The following is a 21519-nucleotide window of genomic DNA, read 5'->3' as shown; positions in this document are numbered from 1 at the left end:
GAGGAACAAAAGCGCAAGCAGCGCTGGCGAGGCCATGATTGTTGCCGTGTAGCATGAGGAGGAGAACGACAAAGAAGAGGGAATGGGATGGTGGTCGTTTTGGCATTTGGCTGCAAGGGCAACTGGGCCGGGGACCGTTGCCGTCGTCCCGCCACGCCCAAAGCGGTAACCAGCGATGCAACAACCACTTACACTTGCCAATTTCTCTCTTTACAAGACTCCAATTGACTCGATTTTGATCATTTCTTCTCTCTCGCTCCCATCTCATCACCAAACCTCCAAACCACCTGTCAGAGCATCGTCAAATCCTCACTGTCAACAGCGCAGCGGCCCGCGTCAGTAGCGCAGCCCGTCGCCCAAGGATGCATCCCCGCCGGTCCCCGCCGTCCCATTGGTCGCGCAATCAATCGTGCGTCTATTTTCAGTGCGTCCTAAAAGCCCAATGCCGTGCGACGCGAGCCATGCAGCATGATGTAGAGAGGAGAGAGAGAGAGTGCATATGCTGTGTCACTGTGACGCCTCTTCTCCTCTCTTGTGCAACGCTCAATTGCAGTCGATGGTGTGTGGGCATCCCTCTCCGCACCGCCACAAACGCCTCCTCGTCTCCTCTTTTGCTCCCTCTCCCGCGTCCTGCCGTCCGCCCTTCTCTTCCCTCCCCCTGCCCTGCGCGCATGCATGCAACCACATGCAACACCTCTACGTCCGTCTGCGTTTCAAACAGCGCGGCGCCGTCCCCGCATTCCTACACATTGCTGGGGGGGCCGGGCATAGCGGAAACAACTATAGCAGCGCGGGACAGCCGTCTGTCGCTCGTTCCTGAGTCACCTTGTGTGTGCGGGATGCCGCCGCTGTCAAGTGCCGTTGATAATGAGAGTGCCAGCGCAGCACCCACCCGCTAGTCCAAGTACTCTACCATGGCCTCAGGACAGGAAGACGTCCGTTCGCGTCGGCGTTCTGATAGACCAAGGTAGAGAAGTGTAAGTTGACAGAAGTAGCGCGCTCGGCACGTGAACTGTCCCATCGCGAAGCCTTTTGGCGCAGGCATCTCATCACCGCAACGGTCGGGCAGTCTGTCGCATCGCCCTACTTACTCTACCCTGTCGTCCCTCTGCAATTGTTTTCCTTCCTTCGCACCCATCCCATCATCATCCTTTACTCTCTCATCTCGTCACCTTGATTGCCCGCCTGCCTGCTTGCCTTTGCACCAGCCAACCCACCCACCGACCAACCAACCAATTCAAAATTTCATTTTCCTATTCTCCGGCTCTTCCTCGTCATTCGTCCGGATAATTGAAGCTCACGTGTGTGGCTGAACTCTGTCGTCTATCCCGTTTTCTGCACTCGCGCGGGATGAGCCGCCGGCGGCCGATTCTGTTAGGTAGTGGCTCGGGGGTTGGCGTGGGATGTCACCTCAGTCTGCCCTGCCTGCCGGGGGAATTCCTCAGCTGAGGCGAGGCGGAAACGGAGCGGGAGGACTAGTGAGTGAGCGAGCGAGCGGGAATGCCGCCTGGCCGTCCTATGAGTAGAGATGAATGAGGCTGGGGCTGGGGCAGCGGGAGGAATGCAGTCGGTTGTTGCCAAAGAAAGAGCCACACGCGACTCAAGAATTCCCGAACGAACTGGCTGGCTGGCTGACTGGCCGGGCGCTAAACATAGATGAGGCGCGGCATCGTTGGTTTGGTCCGTGGTGACTGGAAGAAAAAAAGGTTTGCAGCTCGTGTTGTACTGTGGGCGGAATGGATGAATACCTAGACGGGACGAGTGTCCGCAGAAACACCCAAGGTGTGGAGGGCGGAGCGGAGAGGGGCGGGGGTGGGGTGGGGCGGAAGCGGCGGAGGAGGGGCTAGGTAGGTAGGCTGAGGTGTCTCGACAACATGGGTGGCGTTCGACAACTCCACAACCGTCACCCTAGCAGTCGTTCGTCAGTCTGTCTCTTCGCCAAGTCAAGTGCATCCATACAGTACGTACGCATGGAGAGGTCCGCTGCAGTCCAGTCCACTCCATCTAGCCAACCAAAGGAAAAAGCTCCATTCAACCCATTGACTGCCTGCCTATGTACCTGGCAACCTTTGCAACGACCGGTGCCAGGAAAAGAAGACCTGCGGTCCAGACTAGACTTTGTCGAGCTAGTCACCAACCAGCCAACTGACCACCAACCTCTTGGTGTTTCCCCGTGTCTCCCCGCGCAGAACGAAGAACCCCGTTTCCATCTTGCATCTTCCACCGTGAGACACAGACGCGGGTGCGGGAGGAGCGGATGTATGTGTCGAGACGAACGTATTAAATCGCCATTTGCAGCCGACGGTCGAAAGAGCAAAAAAACGCATCCGCAAAAGAAAAACGCAACCGCAAAGAGCCTGGAAGCCGCAGCAACTGCAACGAATTAGCTCAACCGGCCACGTTTGGATGGCTTGGTGGGACGAACGCGGTGGCATGGGTGGCGCAAGAGGAGAAAGAGCGAGGAGCTTTGCGAGAAGCGGAGACCAGAGAGACGGAGGACGAGGACGAGTAGAGTTGAGAGGAGGACGACGATTGAGAGGCGCTCGCTACTCGGCGTCCTCGAGGTTGAGGTCAAAGTCGATGCTCGACACGGGCGAGACGGGCAACTCGATCGACGACATGCTGCGGTGCGTGCGGTGGCGGTGTGCCGCTATACAATCTCAACATCAGCAATCATCTCCAAACCACAGAACAAACAGGACAGGCAAAAGACTCACGACCAATCTCCCTCTCTTCCCTCGTAACCCACGCGCCGGGGCCCTCGCGGCGGAAGCCCCTGCCCTCCATGACGCCCCGCACGGCGCGGCGCACGCGGCGGTCGGGCGGCATGCCGTCGAGTATGTCGACGCCCACGCGCATGCGCGTCTTGCCCGCCCAGTCGCACTCGGCCGCGTAGCCCTCGAGCAGGTGCGCCAGCATGTAGCGCGCGTGGTCGGCGTAGGCGAGGGCGTCGGGGTTGTGGCGGCGGCGGGGAGTGGTGTTGGTGGTGGTGAGGTAGTCCTCCAGAGCCGCCGGGCCCAGCCAGCCGTGGCGCGATGGGATGACGGCGATCCAGTCGTGCAGGCGCGGCAGCACGTCGCCCGTCAGCGGGAGCGCGTAGAAGCCGACTTCGACGCTCAAGCCGCAGCCATTCTCGTCGCCAACCCACTGGGCCGGCAGGCCCGCCAGCGCGTAGTCGTTGGCCACGTACCACATCTCGTTGCCCAGGGGGCCGCAGACGAGCGGGACGCGGTTGAGGAGGAGGTGGTGGGCGAAGAGGGCGTCGATGGTGGCGGGGGACGCGTGGAGGAGGCCGAGGAAGGCCGCAGATGTCGAGGGCAGCGTGGGGCCCAGGAAGAGGAGCAGAGAGGACTCCCAGCCGGGGAGCGAGCGCGAGGGGTGCGTTGTGAGAGCGGCCATCTGAGATCGTTAGAGGAGGCGAGAACGAGGAAAGGGGTTGGCCTACCTTGATGCTGGTGCTGCTGTTGCTGGTGGTGTAGAAGAGAGGGAGAGGAGGTTGAAGAAGCTCAAGCTGAGGTTGTGAATTTTGGTTTTGTCGTGTGTCGAGCACTGAGCGCGAGCAGGGGGCGCGGAGACCGGCCCAAACGGGATGGGTTAGTTCTCGGCGACCACAGGTCTGCGCGGTTTGGCTCTCGTGAGGAAATTCAGAAGAGCAGCCTGCAAAAGCCACAGAGAAGGGCTGCAAAATGCAACACTGGCGTCGTGGTGATGGTGTTGGAAGGTCAATCAGGGGGACCAGCTGACTTGACTGCAGAGCGCCGGCTCAACTTCATGGAGGTTCTTCTCCTGCGCCATGACCTCTTTTCTTCCGCCTCCAAGCCTCCAGGGATGATGCGTCGAGAGCTCCCCGCCCTGTCTCCAGCATCATCACTTGCTAAGACGTCGCCAGTCCCACTAGACAAACGAAATCCAGATTCAACGACGGCGGCACCTCGAGGCTCGGACACAACAACAGCCAAGGCCGCGGCAGGCGTTGGGAAGCGGACAAAACAAGACTGGTAGGGCCATCGCCATCCCCGCGGCCAGCGCTGTCTTCTTCCGCCGCTTGCAGTCTCCATCGCTGTGTCAAGGATGGGCAAGTCTTTTTCCCTTTTTCGGAGGCGAGTCTCCTGCGCCGATGCTTGGGAAAACAGCTGGCTGTGAAGCTGCTCCGCCTCATAGAGGCAAAGCATGGCTGGCTGTCTGGAGGATACTGCGTCTTATACCGCCTGGAGCTCGCGGGGCTTTGGATATGACGCCGTAGCTGCCAGAAGACGAGCGGATGCCGTGGTTGGCCTGCGTTTTTGCGGTCAAGGTCCTTGATGGATATCGAGTAAGCAGGGGATATGTCGGAGGAGCAGGTTTGGAGCTCCCTTTCCAGCAGAAAACATGCTGACGTATCCCAGGAGTCAATAACTCCGTTCTTTTCCTGAATTTGACGTCGTCTACTCGCTCCGGTGCTCGAAGTACTCTCCACGACTAGTAGGCGGATACACGGCGTAAGCAAGGCCTAGATGGTATGCAAAAGAGCAGAGGTGACTGGACAGCGTCTCCACTACGCGCCTCTCGAAGAATCTGCCAGAAGCCACGCTGAGACAAACAAACTAGACAAATTGGTAGAAACTTGGAGGCGCTACGAGCAAGGCTTGGTGGTGAATAGGTCGTTGGGGCTTCCATTACTCCCTTTGCCCCAGACCTGAGCTGCCCCTGAAAAGCTCTTTCGTCGCCTTTTCTCATGGAATTCGGCGTTGGTTGCACATGTAGACGTATTGGCTGGATTTCAAGTCGTTTGTTTGCTCGTCCTCGCAACGCATGTTCCAGATCAGATTGTAGGTTGTAGAAATGACCGCAGCGTCGTGTTCGCCGGCGTCCGAATAAGAATACCGGGGAAGAGTGGGGGATTTGCACCGGGATCTCCCTGCACGACGCTCTCCAGCATCCAAGCTCCGTGTCCCCTGCAGAGACCCGAGAGCGTTTGTAGACCGGGACTTAAATATTTTGAAATCAATCCCGTTTGCTTGTCCTGCTCTTTGATAGCCTGCAAATGGTCGACAGGGCTTGATTTCCTCAATGTGCCTCTCTGTGACCATCTGGTTGTCATAGGGCGTGCGAGCTCTTGACATGCCCCTCCCCCACTCCCGCTTGCGCACCCGAGAAGCAGCTTATTGTCGACGACGAAGACATCATCACCGCGCCCTTTGCGGTGACAGTTTCCGCGCGGCCCCTTGTCGTTGAGGGTTCCCGCCCTGCAGCTCCGCCGCCGCGCGCTTCTCAAAACTCTTCGCCCTCTGACTCAACACCAGACACAAACATCATCCACCACAGCACCTCCTCACCACCATGCCTCTCGAGATGCGCCCCATGACAGCCGCCGACGTGCCCGCCTTTGCCATCGTCGCTCACGAAGCTCTGGGCCACACGGGCATGGGGCTGGCCTGCCACAGCCACATCGCGCACCCGGCATACCTCGCCCATCGCCAGCGGCGCGTGCTCAAGGCGCTGCAGAACCCGCGCGCGACGGTGCTCAAGGTGGTCGACACGGACGACGGCGACCGCCTCGTGGCCGGCGCGCACTGGGAGGCTCTCGACGCCGGCCGCGACGACGACGAGCTGGCCAAGCTGCTCGAGACCTACGACGTGATCCCCGAGGAGGAGGAGCGCAATGGCCAGGCGCAGCGCGACTTTTTCGGCTGGCTGTACTCGACGCGCGTGCGTCGCATGGGCAAGACGCCGCATCACAGTAAGGTCTCTCTGCCTCGTCGACCGTTGCTGACACCGTCTCGCAGTTCTCCACCTCCTCGTCACGCACCCCGACCACCAGGGCCGCGGCGCCGGCAAGCTGCTGCTGCAATGGGGGCTGGAGCGCGCCGACGCGGCCGGCCTGCCCGTCTACATTGAAGCCACGCCGGCCGGCTTCCCCGTGTACCGCAAGCTGGGCTTCGAGCCGCTCGAGACCCACACGTTCGACCTGGCCAAGTACGGCCTCGAGGGGACCGACACGCACACGATAATGATGAGGCAGCCGGGGCCCAGGGCGGAGGCATGATTCTGTACGCTAGTCGCCTCGCCAATTGCATGCTCAACTTCGACGACCTTTTGACTGTTTGTGGGGATATGACGTGTTGACGATACAGGGATGCCGGGGTGGCAAGCTTCGGACCCCTGCAGGACAGCTTTCCTTGCTGTATTTGTATTGCAAGTCTTTTTTCTTCCTTTCGTCTCGTCTTTCTTTTTGTTTCTCCTTTTGCGACGGTCGTTCGGGCTCTCCTGCGCCGTCTGCTTTTCGTCTGCTTTGGGAGGGTGGGTGGCTCTCCTCTTTTTCCTTTGCGTTCAGGGGCTGGCAGCTCTCTGCGCCTGCACGTCTGGTCGTCTCTTTCTTGCTTCCTTTCATTTTCTCTTGCGCGTTCTCCTTTTGTCTTCGTCGTCTACAGCTCCGTTTCCTTGCTCTTTTGGGTGCTAGCTGGACATCTCTCTCTCTTTCATTCACCATCTCTCTTTCTTCTGAGTCTTCCTTGCTTCTTCACGTCGCGAGCTTGCTGATATCCTTCCAGAACAATCTGTGGGTCGTGGGTCAAACGCCAGCTCGTCTGGCCATAGTCTCCTGAGGGTCCTCGCCACCACTGCGTCTCTGTCCGCAGGTCCAGTGGTGCGCGTCGTCGAGTCGGATGACTGGCTGCTGGCCACCATCGGCTTCGGCTTGTGGGTCGTGGGTTCCGGCATCTCGATGCCTGTGGTCTCTTGCGGGTACAAACATCCAGCTTGATCGCCGTGAATCTCGTCTTGCACACCGTGCAGACAGGCCGCGCCGGTCTTGCTGTCGTCGAGTCGCAATGGCAGCTGCTGGCTGTCGTCGCGCTCGGCTGTGTGGGCTTTTCTGTTGGCTTCTGGTCCCTTGAGGGTTTGCTGGCCGTCCGCCGCGAGCGTCGTGCTGCCATGCAGGCGCGCTCCGGCGGTGGTCGTTGGTCGCGCTCTGCCTGCTCTGGTGATTGGCTGATGGCCGTCATAGTGCTGGATTTGGACGTGGCTGTGAGGGTTGTTTGCCGAGTTGGTGCTGGTGGCGTTTCCTTGCTCTCTCTTCTTTTTCTTTGCTTCCTTCTCTTGCTTCCAGTCTGCTTGCTTTGCTTTTTGGCTCTCTAGCCTTGCGCGTCGTTTTTTGTTGGGTGGGAGGGTGGCTTCCATCTCTTTTCTCTCCTCTTTCGTCGTGTGTGCTCTTCGCGCCTGTTCCTGGCCTCTGCGTCCTCTTCTTCTGCACACTTTTCTTCGCCTATTGGCTCTCCACGTCTGCGTTTTGTCGTCTGTGGAATGGGAGGGTTGCTTCGTCTTTTCGTTTTCTCCTTGGCCGTTTTCCTGCGTCGCTCTTCGCGCCAGGCCATCTTCTGTTTCCCGCGCTCTTGCTTCGTCTCTTTTCTCTCCCGTCTCTTTCAGTTAGTTTTCTTTCTTTCCCTTTCCTTATCGTCAGCCATGTTTGTCTCTCAGCGTTGCGATGCGAGTTACTAGTTTTTCCTCTCAGTCCATGCGTGGCTGATCCATCGCCATCCGTCTTTTCTCTGTCTCGTCGGCGCAGTCAGCTCTCTTTCTTGCCTTCAACACTGGCGTCGCGGTGCTGACCGCTCCATGTATCTAGACCTTTTTGCAATCAATCAACTCTCGAAAAGCGACACGACACGTACGTGGCTCCATCGCCTTTGGCTGTGAAGAGTCGTCAGCATGGCTTGTGGTGATGCGACAACGCGCTGGAAAGGGTTAGTTTTCCCTTTCCTCCTCTCCTGCTCGCTGCTTTTACTGGAGAAAGCACAACGCTGACCTCCCACCACGAAGATGTCGGCAGACCCGTCATTGTGACGCCAGCCCAAGACTCGAACTCGAACCTGTGGCTGCTCTGGTCGACAATGGATCAGCGCAGCCCAGCCCACCACGCTGGAACCGAGCGGTCAGGTCAGTCCACCCGCCCATCGCGGCGTGGAGCGAAACGAAACGAAATGCTAACATACCTTTGGCAGATCTCGATCGGTCGATGACGGCGGCAGCAGCGGCACTACAATGCGAGTTCACAAAGTCGAGTGGCGCGCGGCCTGAGTTTTCGATTTGTTGGATTTGGCTCTATCTAGCTACCTATCTTCGCCTGGGCTTGGTGATCCAGACTCTGTGCTTATGTGAAGGTCGAGTGACGCTGGACGAGCCTCGCGATAACCTCTCCTGCTCGAGCTCCTCGCTGCATGTTTCAAGAGCGCCGCTGGAGCAGATGTACTGGAACGAGCGCTCGAAGGTCGATCGCTGCCGCTCGCCGCCAGCGCATCAGCCTCATCTTCGGTGCCATCTCTGATCCCACCCGCCTCGGCCTCGACGAGCAGCGTTGCCGTCGCGTGGAGCTGGACTCGGCGGCGCCGTCGGTCCGTCCTCTTGAAGTCGTCAAGGTTCTTCTCCTTGTCCGCTTTCCTGGGCATGGCCGTCTTCTCGGCTTCATTAGCATGCAACGCGCTGCTGATGCCGTCGAGCGAGCGAAGGCCCACTTGACGAGTCCGCCGTGGCGTGGCGAGCGACCTGCGCAGGCGATCGGGCTCTCCCCAGCGAGCGCGTCGTGGAAGCAACGCTGGCTCCCGCTCTCCTCTTCCGTGCGGCGCGTGGCCTCCACTTGATGGACAACTTGGCCATGCGCTTGCGCTCCCTCTGGCGCGTTGGCGCGTTGTCGATTTTGGAGGCCGCCCGAGAATATCTGAGAAGAATTTCAAGTTGGAAGATTGGAGGAGGCGACGAAGCACCATCGTCTTGGGTGCGTTGACGAAGCAGGTTCTTTGACGCCCGAGCGAGTAGTCCAGCACCGCCGTCCAACGCTTTTGCTGGAGCCGAGCTGCGCACTGCCGTGCCGGTGGAGTCGACAGTGGTGAAGACGTCGCCAGTCTTCGAGTTCCTGTCGATGGCAACGATGTGGACATTCATGTTGTCATCGCGCATGGCCGGGTCAAGAACGGCCAGGTCAAAGGGCTAACCGTTGGCGAGGTCCAAGCAAGTTGAAGTCGACAATGGTGAAGACGTCTCCAGACTTGTTCCTTGTCGATGGATCCCGTCGGATGTTGATGATTTGGATGTCGGAGTTTCGGTGAAGCAGTTGTGGTTTTCGCCGTCCGGCCAGTTGTCCGGGTGTGTCTTCAGCCATTCTTTTCCCGCTTCGGACCACGCTCCCAACAAGCTGAAGTCGACAATGGTGAACACGTCACCATCCTCCTCCTTCTTGTCGATGGCGACGATGTCAGGTCCATGGACATGCCGCATTTTGGTGTGGCCGTGCTGTGGATTGCTGGACATACCTAGAGCCATCTCCCTTCACCACCATGGATTATGATTCGTCTGATTCCACCGCGGCTCTGTTTGGGGGAAATTGCAATGTTGGTGAAGCAAGTGTGCTCTTCGCCGTACGGCCAGTTGTCCGTGTATCTCTTCCGCTATTCGTTTCCCGCGTCGGACTTCAGCTTGAGAACACCTTCCCGATTGGCGCCCAGCTGCCTGGCCTTGGTCGGCGAGAGTTGACGAGTGGTCAAACTCCGCCAGCCGTCAGAAACTTCTCATGTCTTCGCACGCAGTCTTGAAGTCGTCAAGGTTTCTTTCCTTGTTGGCTTTTTCATGAAATCATCCACCAGCACGAGCGATGTGAACATTCATGTTGTCATCGCCCGCGACAAAGTCATAGAGGCTCCCATCTGTCTCCTTGCGTCCACATCGGAAAGAAAACAGAAAAAGCTTGCCGCTTCACCGGCACAGAACAGCAATGGTCGTTCGCGCATACGGACCACTGATTCCAGAGACTCTTGAAGTCGTCAAGGTTTTCTTCCTCAATGACTCCTCGACTTTGCAAGAACGTCTGAGCCCCGGCCACGGAGATCGATGTGAACGTTCATGTTGTCGTCGCGCAAACCGCAGAGAGAAGACAGGCAAGCTTGCCGCTTCATCCGCGCAGAACAACAATGGTCGTTCGTCCATACAGACTGCTGATCCTGATCGCTGTCAAGGCAGAAGTGGTGAAGATGGGTCGAACGGTCTGAGCAGCCATCAAGTGCCTTGGATCGACAGCGGCAGAATGATGTCGTCTAATTCCAGGAAGACCGAAATAAGAAAGACAGTGGAACGGTCGTTCTCGCAGTCAGCGGCGGTGTGGCCCGCCTGCTCGCGGTTCCTGCAGAGCGCAGGTGGCGACGCTGCCATGCAGATGGAAAACCGGACAAGCTCCTAGAGCAGAGCGATGGAGTGGGCGTTCTCCCAGTCAGCGGTGCTGTGGCCTGCCTGCTGGCAGACCCAACTGCTGGTCGTATCCGTTGTAATGGCGTTTTGCGCTCGTCAAACCCCGATATCTTTCGAAGCTTGCGATTGTACCACATTCGACAGGCATTGTCCGTCCCGCTGAAGTCCTCATGGACTTGGTTGCGCTTCGTCTCCGTGTTGGCAGTGGAAGGGGTAGCAGCGTCGGTCGAAGGTCTTCTTCTCACAGGGATCGAAGGGTTCTGGGAGTTGCCACACCTGTCGCAACAGTAAAGCTCCAGGTAGCACCCTCTCATATCCCGGATCAGAATGAATTCGCACTCGGCAGAGAATACCTGAATGTTTTGTCAGCTGGGTCCAAGAGGCATTGGAGAAATGCACAAATGACCTACTTAATCAATGACCGACTTCATGAACGAGGATCTTGCCCTTGTTCTTGGGACTGATCGTGCATATGTTTTCCGAAAGAACGTCATGGCCCTCCTGCTTGCAGTTCCTGCAGAGCGCAGCAGGCTTGTCGGGACACTCGGCAGCTGGGTGGCCCTCCTGCTTACAGTGACGGCACTCGCCGCGGAACACCCTCGGGTTGGTGCAATCGGCCTTGCTGTGTCTATCATGAAGATTAGTAATGTGCATCATTGACTGGAGCAGCGGTAGCTTACCAAACCTCGCCGCAGTTGAAGCACTTGCCCGTCATCTGCTTCTCCTCCGGGCAGTCGCGGGCGAAGTGGCCCATCTGCTCGGACCTGCGTAGTGGATGCGTCGTTGAAAAGAAACCGGCAAAGTCTTTCTCTTCTTGGATGACGCGAATCGCCACAGTGAAAGTGGAGAAGCCCGCGAATATTTAGGGTGAACCAGCCGGCTAGCCAGCAGATCCGCGTGAAAAGAGAAAGCAGGCAGAAGTGAACGGTCCCAGATCCGAGCGAAAGGTTCGGAGAAAAGTAGGTTTCCAGGAGGTTGAAGCAAACGGGAAGAGAGACAGGACACCACCAGCCTTGTTGTATCTTTCATCAAGGTTAGTAATGTGTATCATCGGCCGGAGCAGTGGTAGCTTACCCAACCTCGCCGTAGTTGAAACACTCGCCCGTCATCTGCTTCTCCTCCGGGTAGTCGTGGGCAAAGTGGCCCATCGCCTTGCGGCTGCCATCACGGCCCCAAATAGCGCTATACCTAAAAGGGAGCACTGACGTGCATTTGGGAGCATCCAGGCAGGAGCGTGAAGGCATGGCCCACGAGACATAATCGGCCTTGTTGTGTCTTCCATCAAGGTCAGAATGTGCATCACTGGCCGGAGCAGTGATAGCTTACCCAACTTCGCTGCAGTTGAAGCACTCGCCCGTCATCTTCATCGCTATGACGGACCTTTCTCTTCGGAAGGGCGGGACCGGGAGGCTGACGAGGCAGGATGCTTTGATGAAGCATTTTTTCGATGCCAATAACCTTGAGGCGCTCAAACGCCTGAGCCCCGTGGGCCGGCGCGTCATGACTCTTCAGCGGGCTGCTTCTTCTCTGGGCAGTCGCGGGCGAAGTGGCCCAACTCCTTGCAGCTTGTCACAGTCAGTGGACGTTCGAAAATGGGATTGGGGTGACTTACTTGCGGCACTCGACATCTTCGCCACCATTGATGACGTCAAAGAAGAGAAGAACTCTCCCGAGGGAACTCCCAGGCAAGATACCACGAGTATGCCTGTGGCTCTAATGAACCACCGGGCCGGAATTCGATGCGCAAGGCATCTGACAACTGGGCATTGTTGAAGCCACCATACACCACGATGGCGAAATCTTCGAGGGCAATGTTGACCCACCAAAGGATATTGGCGACAATCATGATCTGATCGTCGACCAACAGTCCCTTCGCCTTGCAGTTCGCCCAGCAGTCACCTCCCTCGTCACCGTAGAAACGGCTCATAGCCCATAACAGACGGTCGAACCTGGGCAGAGACTGAGGAGTGGACCTCTCAGCCGCAGAGGCCAGTATCGCATGTCATGTCTCTTCCAGTGAAGGGCATGCGGATCCCCAGAAGGAAAGGCCAGGAATGAGAATCCATCTCCTTTGGCGCGTAGTCGACATGCGAGAAGTCGGACTTGGTGAGTTTCCGAGGCGTTTGGGCCCACGTGGATTGGGCGTCAGAAGTCCAGCGGCCTTGGAGGAAGAGCGGGGTGACCCAAGTGTCAACAAGGTCCAAAGAAGAACCAACAAAGCAAGTCTGCTGGCACTTGCGGCACTCGCCGCGGAACACCCTTGGGTTGGTGCAATCGGCCTTGTTGTGGCTATCATCCAAGTCAGCAATATTTCTTTGTCGCAGGCAGCAGATGACGTACCCGACCACCATGAAGGATGATCAAAAAGTGAGCAATCAAAGAAATGAGGCCGCAGTATAGCGGGACTATATTGGCCGCTACAGATCCGACAGCGGTAGGGGTCAACGAGGATGGCTGCCTCCGACGTGGTGTTGTTCCCAGTGCGCGTCCCCGCGCGGACGCGGCCGAAGCCGGCAGAGTCTGAAAGCTGTCAGTCAGGCGGATGCAGGATGGATGGGCTCGACTCACGCAGTTGGCGTTCAAGCCAGGAGGTTATTCTCCGCCGGCCTCGGCTTCCAGGTATATTGATGCTGCATAAGGTGGAAGATGCTGGCAGCTGAGGGCGCACGACCGCGAGGATTGACTGCCGCGCCTTGACGCGAGGCAGACCGACGCCTGCCGTCGACAGCACCGTCGCTGTCGCAGAGTCTGGGTTGCCTCTGCAGCGGGTCAGTTGATTGCTGAGCAAGAACCACTTCTGCCGGATGATTGACCACCACAGCATGAGGACTTTCGATTTGAAGACATACCTGAGCAGCGTAGATGCGCTGTTGGCGCCGCTCTCCGCAGCGCCTTTTTCAAACGAGGAAGAGGAGGTCAGGCCGCATGTGGCGCGTTGTTTTTGTTGTATTTTTGAGGAGGTGAAAGTTTGATGGAAAAGTCGAGGGCGCATCGGATCGGATGAGGTCGATATCGAGCGATTGTGGCCCGAGCGCTCGCTTAACATTCACTTTGGTGGAACATCGTTGCGCCGGGTCGCGGTTTGGGATGGGCTCTGGCGACAGGCAGGGGCAGGGGACTTTTAAACACTTGCTGAGTGTTAGTCAGGCTCTTCGATGTCTTCACATGACCCCTTGGGCTTTTGGGCAGGCGATTGGGCTGTTGGTCGGCGATTGCCATGCACTGCCTTCACAGGGTCAAACGGTCACTTGGAGCCTTCCCCTGACTACAATGGTTCCGGAGCAGATAGCTTCGTGCCTCACCAAAGTGCTTTAGTGACGTCACTCATGGTCTGAGGGAGTTGCACTCCATGTTTTTGGTCATTATCGTACAAAGTTGAACTATCCCATCGGTAGCATATCATGGCAAACAATCTTCATTTCCGGGGGTCGCAAAGGAAAGAAACAGCCCTGCGCCCTTAACCTGGTCCCTCACGCCCAAAGCCTTAGTCCCATTGCATGGGACTCCCATTCCCGTCCTTACTCCGGAACGATTCTGTCGAGCCAACGAGGCAGTTCAATGACGTCCTCACCGAAGAACGTCCTGAAGCGGCGGTACAAGACTACGATCAGCCACAACGACAAGACGTAGGCGCCCCCAAAGGCGAGAGGCACGATGAGCCCATCGGGAACTTTCCACTCCATATTGCTGTCTGGTCAGAATTGGCCTTCGAAGGGGGGCTGGACACTTACCTTGATGGAGATGAGTGTGGAGACGGCGCGGAAGCTTGCAGGTACTTTGGGAGAGCTGGTATTCGTCTGGTCGTCAGTGGTTGCTCGGCTCAGACAGACCCGTGGGGGGCCGAATTGTTCAGTGAGAGCTCTCACAAGGAAAAGAGGTCGGATTCGAGGAATGCCGGTGAGACGCGAGCGCGAGCAGGGGAGCAAGCTGGCAATGTGCTGGTATGGTTGCGGGAAATACGCTTTGGTGATGATACGGATGGGAGCGCTCGGTCTTGTCGGGTGGTTGCGACTACTTGCCACTGCCCTTTGAGAGAATCAGCTTCTACCGCCACAACACCGCCAAACCGACCGACAGTCACTTGCGCCTTACAAGTCGGCAATCAACCCAAGTTTCCCAATTCTTGTCCGCCCGCCATCATCAATGGTCCAGCGCCTCCAAAGTCCTGAGCGCAGCATATCTTGATGCAGGACGCGGAGTAAAAGTCCAGTCTCTAAGACACTTCCTAGGACCCCAGAAGAACTGGTCGAAACTCCGACCGACTTGCCGCCCGACGTTATCTGCGCACTGCTCCAGACGACTAACAAGAGCCAGGGCGGCGTCTGGATGACCACATTCTCGGCAGCACAAAGGCCGTGTAAGGTCGTCAACGCTCAGGTACATGTCGTGTCGGCCATTGAGTGCCACACAACAGAATCTTCCAGTCATGTCGGTAGCTCGTCCTTGTATTTTCCTTCCGTCGCCATCTCATCCGTATATATCGGGTACAGTCGGCCATTCGAACGTATACGGACCTTCCACCTACTTTAATACGATGCCTCCTGGCTTTGGAAATCAATCTGAGAACAGGCAATTTGTCACAATCGAGTTGGCCACGCCACCTCCACCAACAATGCCAAAGTCTTTGTCGCCTTTCTTCGATCCATCAACACAATCTCGCTCTCCATGCCGCACGCCACCAGGAGATAGTCGCAGTTTGCGTGAGCATGAACGGCGCGGTCGTGCTCCTGCGTCAGGTCTTCAAAGTCCAGGTCGGCCTTCTCGAGCGCCTTGTCAGTAGTGTGGAGACGTAAGCGGACGTTGTCACGCTGCTTTACGGCCTCGTCATGCTCGTTGATTTCAGTGTCGCGGGACTCGATGGTGGACGAAGGTCTGAAAGCGCTCCTCGTGGTTGCGGGCAACGACTTCGCGCTCCGTACGGATGGCTTCGAAATAGTGGAAGGTCTGCTCGTGATCCTGAATCGCGATATCGCGGCCATAGCCCGTAGACGGGTACATAGAATGCGATGGGAGGGCAGACGGTCTCCCGGCGGGAGGCCATGCTGCGATATCACTTTTGGCAAAAAGGGAGGTTGGTTCTGATGCTTAACAACGACGCCATCCGTCCAGCGCGAGGGATTTTGCAAATGTGAAGGCCCTTTCTTTCTTCGGCACCTATCGTCTCTCCGGGACGAAGAGCCAGCTGGGCATAGCACAGTCCTCGCGTCGGAGCTCAGGATTGTGGACTGCCATGAACATCTTGCTTTCTGTCGCAACCAGCGGAATGGGAATCAAACGAGATAGAAAGCTGGAGGAACGCTATGAGCGCCTGGCCAAACTATGGTGCACGGCTTGCAGAAATATGGGAAGGCTTGCCGTCAGGCAACTAACTCGCATGTCAAATGTGCCGCTTTTCCCTGAGGACGGTGGTAGATTGGTGACTGTTGCGAGAGCAAGCGACAGCCACGAGGAGTCTTGAAGCAGCGTTTTGGCCAGGTGCTTTTTGCTTGCGTTCAAAAGCTAATCTGTACTCCAATACAATCGGTAATTCAGGGGCGGGAAACGCGAGCATGCGTGTGTTTTGTACATCTCTTGCAGAATCCTTGGGGGAAACTTGCCCTGCGAGAAGTATAAGTAAGTGCTTTGAACTGCAGTGAAAGCGGCTGAATAGGCTTCAAGCTGAGTATATTGATTCGCATGGTCAAATCATGTGAAGGCAGCCCTCTGTTTGTGTTCGATCAAAGGCACACGTAGGGAGCGACATGCAGCTTTCAGTCTGGCAAAAAAGAATGCATGTACTAAGCATGGGGAAGGCTGTCACGTGCGCCAGCCGGATGGGGGTGGAAGGTGGCTCGGTGCCGGCGGGCCCTACTTCTCGCGGGCTTGTCGCGCCAAAACAAAACTTTCTGCGCGCCGCCTTCCAACTCTGATCGCTGGCCACATCAAAACCTGATCGGCCCACGTTTGATTCATCACACAATTTTACTTCAGCAACCCTGCTCCATGATGCCTTCGTCAAGCTTTGGTTCCCCGACAAATCGAGGACGTCGAAGTCCCTCCCACCCTCACAACACTCTTGACAACTTGGCGACGACAGATCCCATCACAATCGAGACGCTCCCGACAGAAATGCTTCTGAATGTTGTCGGATGGGTCGGAACGATGTCTCCCGTGACTCACGAACACGGCAAAAGTGCTCTCCTCAACCTGTCTCTTACAAGCAAGACGATGAGAGATGCCTGTCTGAGACTGCTTTTCCGTGGCGTTATCATCGATGTCGAAGACACGGTTGGATCGGGAAAACATTCCCACTACTTCAGTGCAAGTACCTTCAGCGCAGAGATGCGGGCGGCCCCTCCCTCGATGGTGGCAAAAGCAAGGTCAGACGGCATTCTCAATAATGTCAAGCTTCTCATCTTGTTAACACATCTCCACAGATCCTTCGCAATTAAAACTCGCGGGGAGGATTCCAATGCTCCCAAGATCGACAATGTCACTGTGCAACGAGCCATGAAGATGGCTTGCAAGATTCTTGCTGGCGCGAAGATGCTCAAAAAGCTACACATCCGACTGCCGTTCTCGCGCACCTCGGTCGAATCCCCCGTCCACAGCAGCCTCCACTTTGTCGAAGAACTTTTGGTGAACCCGACCGCCTGCTCGTTCATCAAACACTGCCGCAATGCTCACACTTTGGCCGCGGTTGGCTTCACAACAACAGGAGGACATCTGCGCGGCCCTCGCCATGCGATGGAGATGGCTTCGACACTCGGAAATCTCCATACTTTGGAGATTGACCAGCTCCCTCTCATGCTCATCAACATTCTCCCCCACATCCCCCATTTGCAAACTCTTAAGCTTGTTCTTGACCTTCCTCCGAGGGCCATTGTCGGCCTTTTTGACGTCAGTGATACCTTCCCGAGACGCAATTGCCAAGTGATGCAGCGATGAGAGCTTTTGCTAACATCGACTCTAGGTTGTATTCGAACTGAAGGAAAAGACTCCACACCTTAGGGGCCTCACACTCGTCATGGCAGGACCAGCCCATGGTCAATCGGACTGCTGGAAGCTGTTCCGTTACGACATTGTCGTGGAAGGATGGTCAGACTACTTCTTTGAACGCCTGCTGAATCTCCAAGACTTCAGCATTGCTTGCATCACGCGCGTTAGCGTGAGCGACGCTGAGCCACGGCTTGTCTCTTCCTTCCATTGTCAGCGTCGTAACAGCAACTCTGCAAATTACTTGGGCCCCATCAAGCGCCTGACGTTGCCTAGATTGGATCATCGAGAATGGGTCCCTTCACACGAAGGCCCGCCCTGATCATGGCAACATCTACGAATTTTCTGGAGCCACACATCTTCTTGTAGTCATTCTGGTTCTGATTGAGAGGAATAATATTTTTATTGTAAATCCACGTTCTCTATTTTAACGTATAGCTGTCAGCAGATTTATGTTTAGATTGAGGAGAATGGAGGTTCCGCGGCGTTATCATTGATATTGAAGACACAATAGCCCAAAAAAGCATTCGAACCTCTTTGTGTCGAGCACTTACAGTTCAGAGATCGTGAATGATGAGATCCCGTACATGACAACAAAAATCAGGAATGGGTCACAGCAGTAACGAGGTTTTCAAGTTGCTGACATCTCCCCAAAGGTCTCTTGCAATCACCACTCGATCCCAAGATGCCATGGCGCCTAGAGTGGATATGGTCACCATTCAAAGGGCCATGAAGCTCACCAATGGAATTCTTTCTTCCGCAAAGCTTCTTCACTCCCCTAGTTAGCGCCGTCGACGATAGTGTAGGGGTAGATCTCAAATCAGGCATCCTGATCGGCACTTCTCTATCGAGGATGGCGGCCGACCCATAAAGTCATTGTCGGCGATTTACTATATCGGCGTACTACCACTTTTGTTCGCTGCACATTCTTCGTTTCCTTCGCTGTGAAACATCAACCCAGCAGCCACAGGAACGCTCCCATGATCGCAAATATGGGCAGGCTACTGAACTGTGTGCTTTCCATTACCAACCACCTGTCGAAGATCTCCGCCGTCCTGCCCAACGGCGTTACGTGCTAAAATTTCGAAGATTCTACAGGACTCAGGGGAAATTGAAGCCTCCTTCTGTGAAGGACCTTACATTTCATTGTTCGACTAGCTTCCTTTTGGAATGCTGCGACAGCGTAACGTCTCTTGCAAGGGTTGGTTTTCCAGCAGCAGGGCCCGCATCTCGCTTGCTGCACGATCTCCTGCATCGCGCGGCTGAGCTGAAGGACCTCAAATACTCTGAGATTAACTGCACACTTTCCCGCATGCTCAGTCATCTTTCATTAATGACAAGTATCAGAAGATTGAAGCTCGTGGGCGAGCTGCAGGGCATCACTAGCGGGTAGGGGACTTCCAGGCCTTGAGGAGTACAGCATTGCTTGTGTCGCACGCGAAGGCGTAAACGACACCGAGCCCCGCCTGAGATCATTCTTTCAATGCCAACGTCGCTAGAGGAACTGTACAAAATGCAGACGCACTCTTACTAGCCGAGCAAGAAGATCAGAGATGCATGTGATCAGCCTCTTTGTCGCAAAATCATCGTCGATGTGGAGGACACTACTTTACGCAGAAAGAGCTCGCAGTATATAAGCTGTGGTAGATTCAGCACGGAGGTGAAAGCGTCCCCTTCTTGCGAACACACCTATAAAGATCCTTCGCGATCAAGACTCGTGCTGAGGATTCCAATGTACCATGAATCGAAACCATGCCTGTCCAACAGGCCATCAAGATGGCACGCAAGATTTTTGCTGGCGCCAAGATGCTCAAAAGACTACACATCCGGCTTCTGTTCCTGCGCACCTCAGTCGAATCCCGCGTCCACAGCACCTCCTCCTGGATCGAACAGCTCTCAGAGCTCCAGTCCTGCGGCGCAACCCGACCATATTGAGCCCGAGCCCGAAGAAGCCGTTGACCCCCGGCGCTCCGGCCGTCAGACCCAGCCGATCAACCGCCCAGGAATGGTTGCCCACGATGGACCCATGATGCCGGAAGATCGCGCCGAGCGTGTTGCGCGCTGGCTGCCACCCATCCCGAGCAGCGCGAAGCTCGTTGAGTGCGATGAGGACTACAAGCGCCTCGCAAAGGTGAGTAGTCATTGAATGATTGAGTTGACACCAGCTGAAATTTGTAGCAAACTGGCAAAGCGCAGATCAACGAAAGGCGCGATCATATGCTCAAATACCCCCACAAGCGCACGTACATTGTGACGACCAAGAAGTTTGATGAGAACGAGATGGGCGGCCGAAGCTCCTATGGAAGCGCTGGTCTTCTTCATCAGGCTGGTATCCATCAGCGCGTCCTCTGCGCCCGCTGCTGCAACGCCGGTTCAGAGGGCCGCCCCTTCATCAGCTGTAGGGCAATCCCTGGCTTCTTCGGAGATAGTTGCTCCAACTGCCTCTTCAACGACGAGACCCAGAATTGCGATTGCAGCTCGAGCCAAGAGGACGCTCGTGAGAACAGCGACTATCCAACCAACCGCCAGTATAAGCAGCTTGCCAACACGGCCGGCCACGAAAAGGCCAAAGCTCGTCTGTCCAAGCTCTTGGATGACAAGAGTTGCTGCAGTGGTGAAGAGGAGTCGGAGGATGACGCGATGCCAGACCAACCACTCTGTCCAACCTGTCTATAACGTGTCGTATTCTCAACAAGGCATGCTTCGACCTGATGCACCGAGGTGTGATCCGAAGGCTGGACCACTTTGATGTACACGAAGATCTCAACGAAAGTGAGGTCTTTGCAGAAGGTGGTTCCAAAACTCCCGACTGGCTCTCGAAGACAATGTCAGTGGGTCAATCGCATTTCATGTTTCCATTTTGCTGACAGTCTCCAAAGGTCATTGTCTTTCGTTGGCTCAATCCATCGCGCCTGCAAAGTCGAAACAGTTGAGCGATCCGCAGCGTTTATGCACTCAGCACTTACAGCCCCGACCTACCTTCGAAAAGTCTCTTTGACCCGCCTCGGCCTTTCACACTGATCAATTATCAAACACTCCCTTGCCGCCAGGGGGCTTGGTCTCCTACCAACGGTCATTGAGCTTACAATCGACCGAAGTTTCAGGTTCCTTTTTGAACTCTTCCCAAACGTGGTGTCCCTACACGCTATTGACCTTTCGACTGGAACATCGCCATGGCAGGAAATTGGCTGATGTTTTTAAGCTTCTGTGAACTATATCGCTCAGGGACTCCATTCAAAATTTGGAGATCAATTGCACGCGAACAGAGAACCCAACGAGACTTTTCCTGGGTTACCACACGTCAAAAGTTTGCAAATCGTTTTCGAGGTGTCAGCGACCGAGCCGGCGGATTTTTTCGATGTAAGCAATGAACACACAGGATTCATGTGGTTGCTAAATAGTTCCAGATATGCAACAAGTTCACGTCAGGATGCAGAATCTTGGAAGCCTGACAACTCTTGCGGCCGGACGGAAGTTCCAGTGGCGGGACTGGTACCGGTCCGATGTAGTTGTTGCCAACGCCTACGAGCGCATGCCGGTTGATCAGCATTACAACATCACATGTCTCTTGAAACAGCACCAGCTAATATGGTCCCCGGACTGTTCGGGAGGTTAGAAGGAGAATGGAAGAAGTGAATTTGGTCATGGTGCTTGAGGCTAGTCGGCAGACATGCGCCAAAAAAGTAAATAGGACGCAATTCATAACTATTGAAACATATTCAGGCAATCAGGAGATATGTGCTGTGCCATGTGAGTGAAATCACCTAATGATGAAAATGGGACTCTGAAGTTACCGTTGTCCATCTGACTGATGTGGCGATTCAAGACATTGAGAGAATGCAGAATTGCGGCCCAGTCCAAGGGCAGGCTTGCGCTGCTACCAAATTACTGAACTCGCAATGGCTAGAAGAACCTGAAAGACCATAGAATCCATTCGCAGCTACCGCCTTGCGGTCCTCACTCAAGACTTCCAGTCCATCCCGGAAGTCCACTGAGGGAGGTCTATGCTGATTGTCGTGCGTTGTGGAGGTTGCAAGAAGGAGTCTTTGTTTCGAGCTGGACTGTACAGACCCATCAAAGAGATGTGCGACACCCATCTGTACAGAATTCCTGGGCTCGAGTACCGACAGACAAAGAGGGACGGTCTTTGTGTTCTTGTCAAAGATCAGCGCATCATCGGGCGTGTCGTATACGGCTGTCATGTCTGTCCCTGCCGCATCGTGGAAAACATTGAGTTGTTGTAGAGAGCTTTTCGAATGGTGACCCCTTTACAGGCAAATGCCCAATCCACCGGGTTCAGTTAGTTTTCCATGACTCCATACGAGGCAGTCC

The 21519-nt window shown here is 55.7% G+C and overlaps 10 protein-coding genes across 10 annotated transcripts; 3 read left to right on the top strand and 7 right to left on the bottom strand.

The window, feature by feature from the left end:
• Positions 1-2546: 2546 nt before the first annotated feature.
• On the bottom strand, positions 2547-3559 carry BKA78DRAFT_364079 (uncharacterized protein; the record flags this gene model as incomplete). The annotated part of the gene is made up of 2 exons (XM_066892509.1): positions 2547-2650; positions 2718-3559. Coding segments are annotated over 2 exons (921 nt in total), but the record flags the coding sequence as incomplete, so codon positions are not given.
• Positions 3560-5170: 1611 nt separating this feature from the next.
• On the top strand, positions 5171-6244 carry BKA78DRAFT_66801 (acyl-CoA N-acyltransferase). The gene is made up of 2 exons (XM_066893554.1): positions 5171-5719; positions 5766-6244. The coding sequence occupies exons 1-2, from the start codon at positions 5320-5322 to the stop codon at positions 6023-6025; spliced, it is 660 nt and encodes a 219-aa protein (XP_066738304.1). The 5' UTR covers positions 5171-5319; the 3' UTR covers positions 6026-6244.
• A 218-nt stretch (positions 6245-6462) lies between these two features.
• On the bottom strand, positions 6463-7158 carry BKA78DRAFT_300783 (uncharacterized protein; the record flags this gene model as incomplete). The annotated part of the gene is made up of 1 exon (XM_066887285.1): positions 6463-7158. The coding sequence occupies one exon, from the start codon at positions 7156-7158 to the stop codon at positions 6463-6465; it is 696 nt and encodes a 231-aa protein (XP_066738303.1).
• An 820-nt stretch (positions 7159-7978) lies between these two features.
• Positions 7979-9133, bottom strand: BKA78DRAFT_364071 (uncharacterized protein; the record flags this gene model as incomplete). The annotated part of the gene is made up of 3 exons (XM_066892508.1): positions 7979-8457; positions 8495-8961; positions 9011-9133. The coding sequence occupies 3 exons, from the start codon at positions 9131-9133 to the stop codon at positions 8088-8090; spliced, it is 960 nt and encodes a 319-aa protein (XP_066738302.1). The 3' UTR covers positions 7979-8087.
• A 1493-nt stretch (positions 9134-10626) lies between these two features.
• On the bottom strand, positions 10627-11573 carry BKA78DRAFT_357929 (uncharacterized protein; the record flags this gene model as incomplete). The annotated part of the gene is made up of 5 exons (XM_066892325.1): positions 10627-10834; positions 10893-10976; positions 11199-11234; positions 11287-11487; positions 11539-11573. 5 exons carry the CDS (start codon positions 11571-11573, stop codon positions 10627-10629), a joined length of 564 nt encoding a protein of 187 aa, XP_066738301.1.
• A 137-nt stretch (positions 11574-11710) lies between these two features.
• On the bottom strand, positions 11711-12139 carry BKA78DRAFT_357928 (uncharacterized protein; the record flags this gene model as incomplete). Its single annotated transcript, XM_066892324.1, has 3 exons — positions 11711-11777; positions 11825-11917; positions 11970-12139. 3 exons carry the CDS (start codon positions 12137-12139, stop codon positions 11711-11713), a joined length of 330 nt encoding a protein of 109 aa, XP_066738300.1.
• Positions 12140-12188: 49 nt separating this feature from the next.
• Positions 12189-12563, bottom strand: BKA78DRAFT_357927 (uncharacterized protein; the record flags this gene model as incomplete). The annotated part of the gene is made up of 2 exons (XM_066892323.1): positions 12189-12501; positions 12553-12563. The coding sequence occupies 2 exons, from the start codon at positions 12561-12563 to the stop codon at positions 12189-12191; spliced, it is 324 nt and encodes a 107-aa protein (XP_066738299.1).
• Positions 12564-14789: 2226 nt separating this feature from the next.
• On the bottom strand, positions 14790-15191 carry BKA78DRAFT_300780 (uncharacterized protein; the record flags this gene model as incomplete). Its single annotated transcript, XM_066887284.1, has 1 exon — positions 14790-15191. The coding sequence occupies one exon, from the start codon at positions 15189-15191 to the stop codon at positions 14790-14792; it is 402 nt and encodes a 133-aa protein (XP_066738298.1).
• Positions 15192-16353: 1162 nt separating this feature from the next.
• Positions 16354-17509, top strand: BKA78DRAFT_357925 (uncharacterized protein; the record flags this gene model as incomplete). Its single annotated transcript, XM_066892322.1, has 3 exons — positions 16354-16571; positions 16629-17091; positions 17165-17509. The coding sequence occupies 3 exons, from the start codon at positions 16354-16356 to the stop codon at positions 17507-17509; spliced, it is 1026 nt and encodes a 341-aa protein (XP_066738297.1).
• A 1410-nt stretch (positions 17510-18919) lies between these two features.
• On the top strand, positions 18920-19863 carry BKA78DRAFT_300778 (uncharacterized protein; the record flags this gene model as incomplete). The annotated part of the gene is made up of 2 exons (XM_066887283.1): positions 18920-19318; positions 19366-19863. The coding sequence occupies 2 exons, from the start codon at positions 18920-18922 to the stop codon at positions 19861-19863; spliced, it is 897 nt and encodes a 298-aa protein (XP_066738296.1).
• Positions 19864-21519: the final 1656 nt, after the last annotated feature.

Source organism: Phyllosticta capitalensis (assembly GCF_038381095.1).
Source record: "Phyllosticta capitalensis strain CBS 128856 chromosome Unknown BKA78scaffold_14, whole genome shotgun sequence".
In the NCBI taxonomy this organism is placed as follows: Eukaryota; Fungi; Ascomycota; class Dothideomycetes; order Botryosphaeriales; family Phyllostictaceae; genus Phyllosticta; species Phyllosticta capitalensis.
The sequence above is the reverse complement of the archived record's forward strand: the minus strand, read 5'-3'. Positions and strand labels throughout refer to the sequence as shown.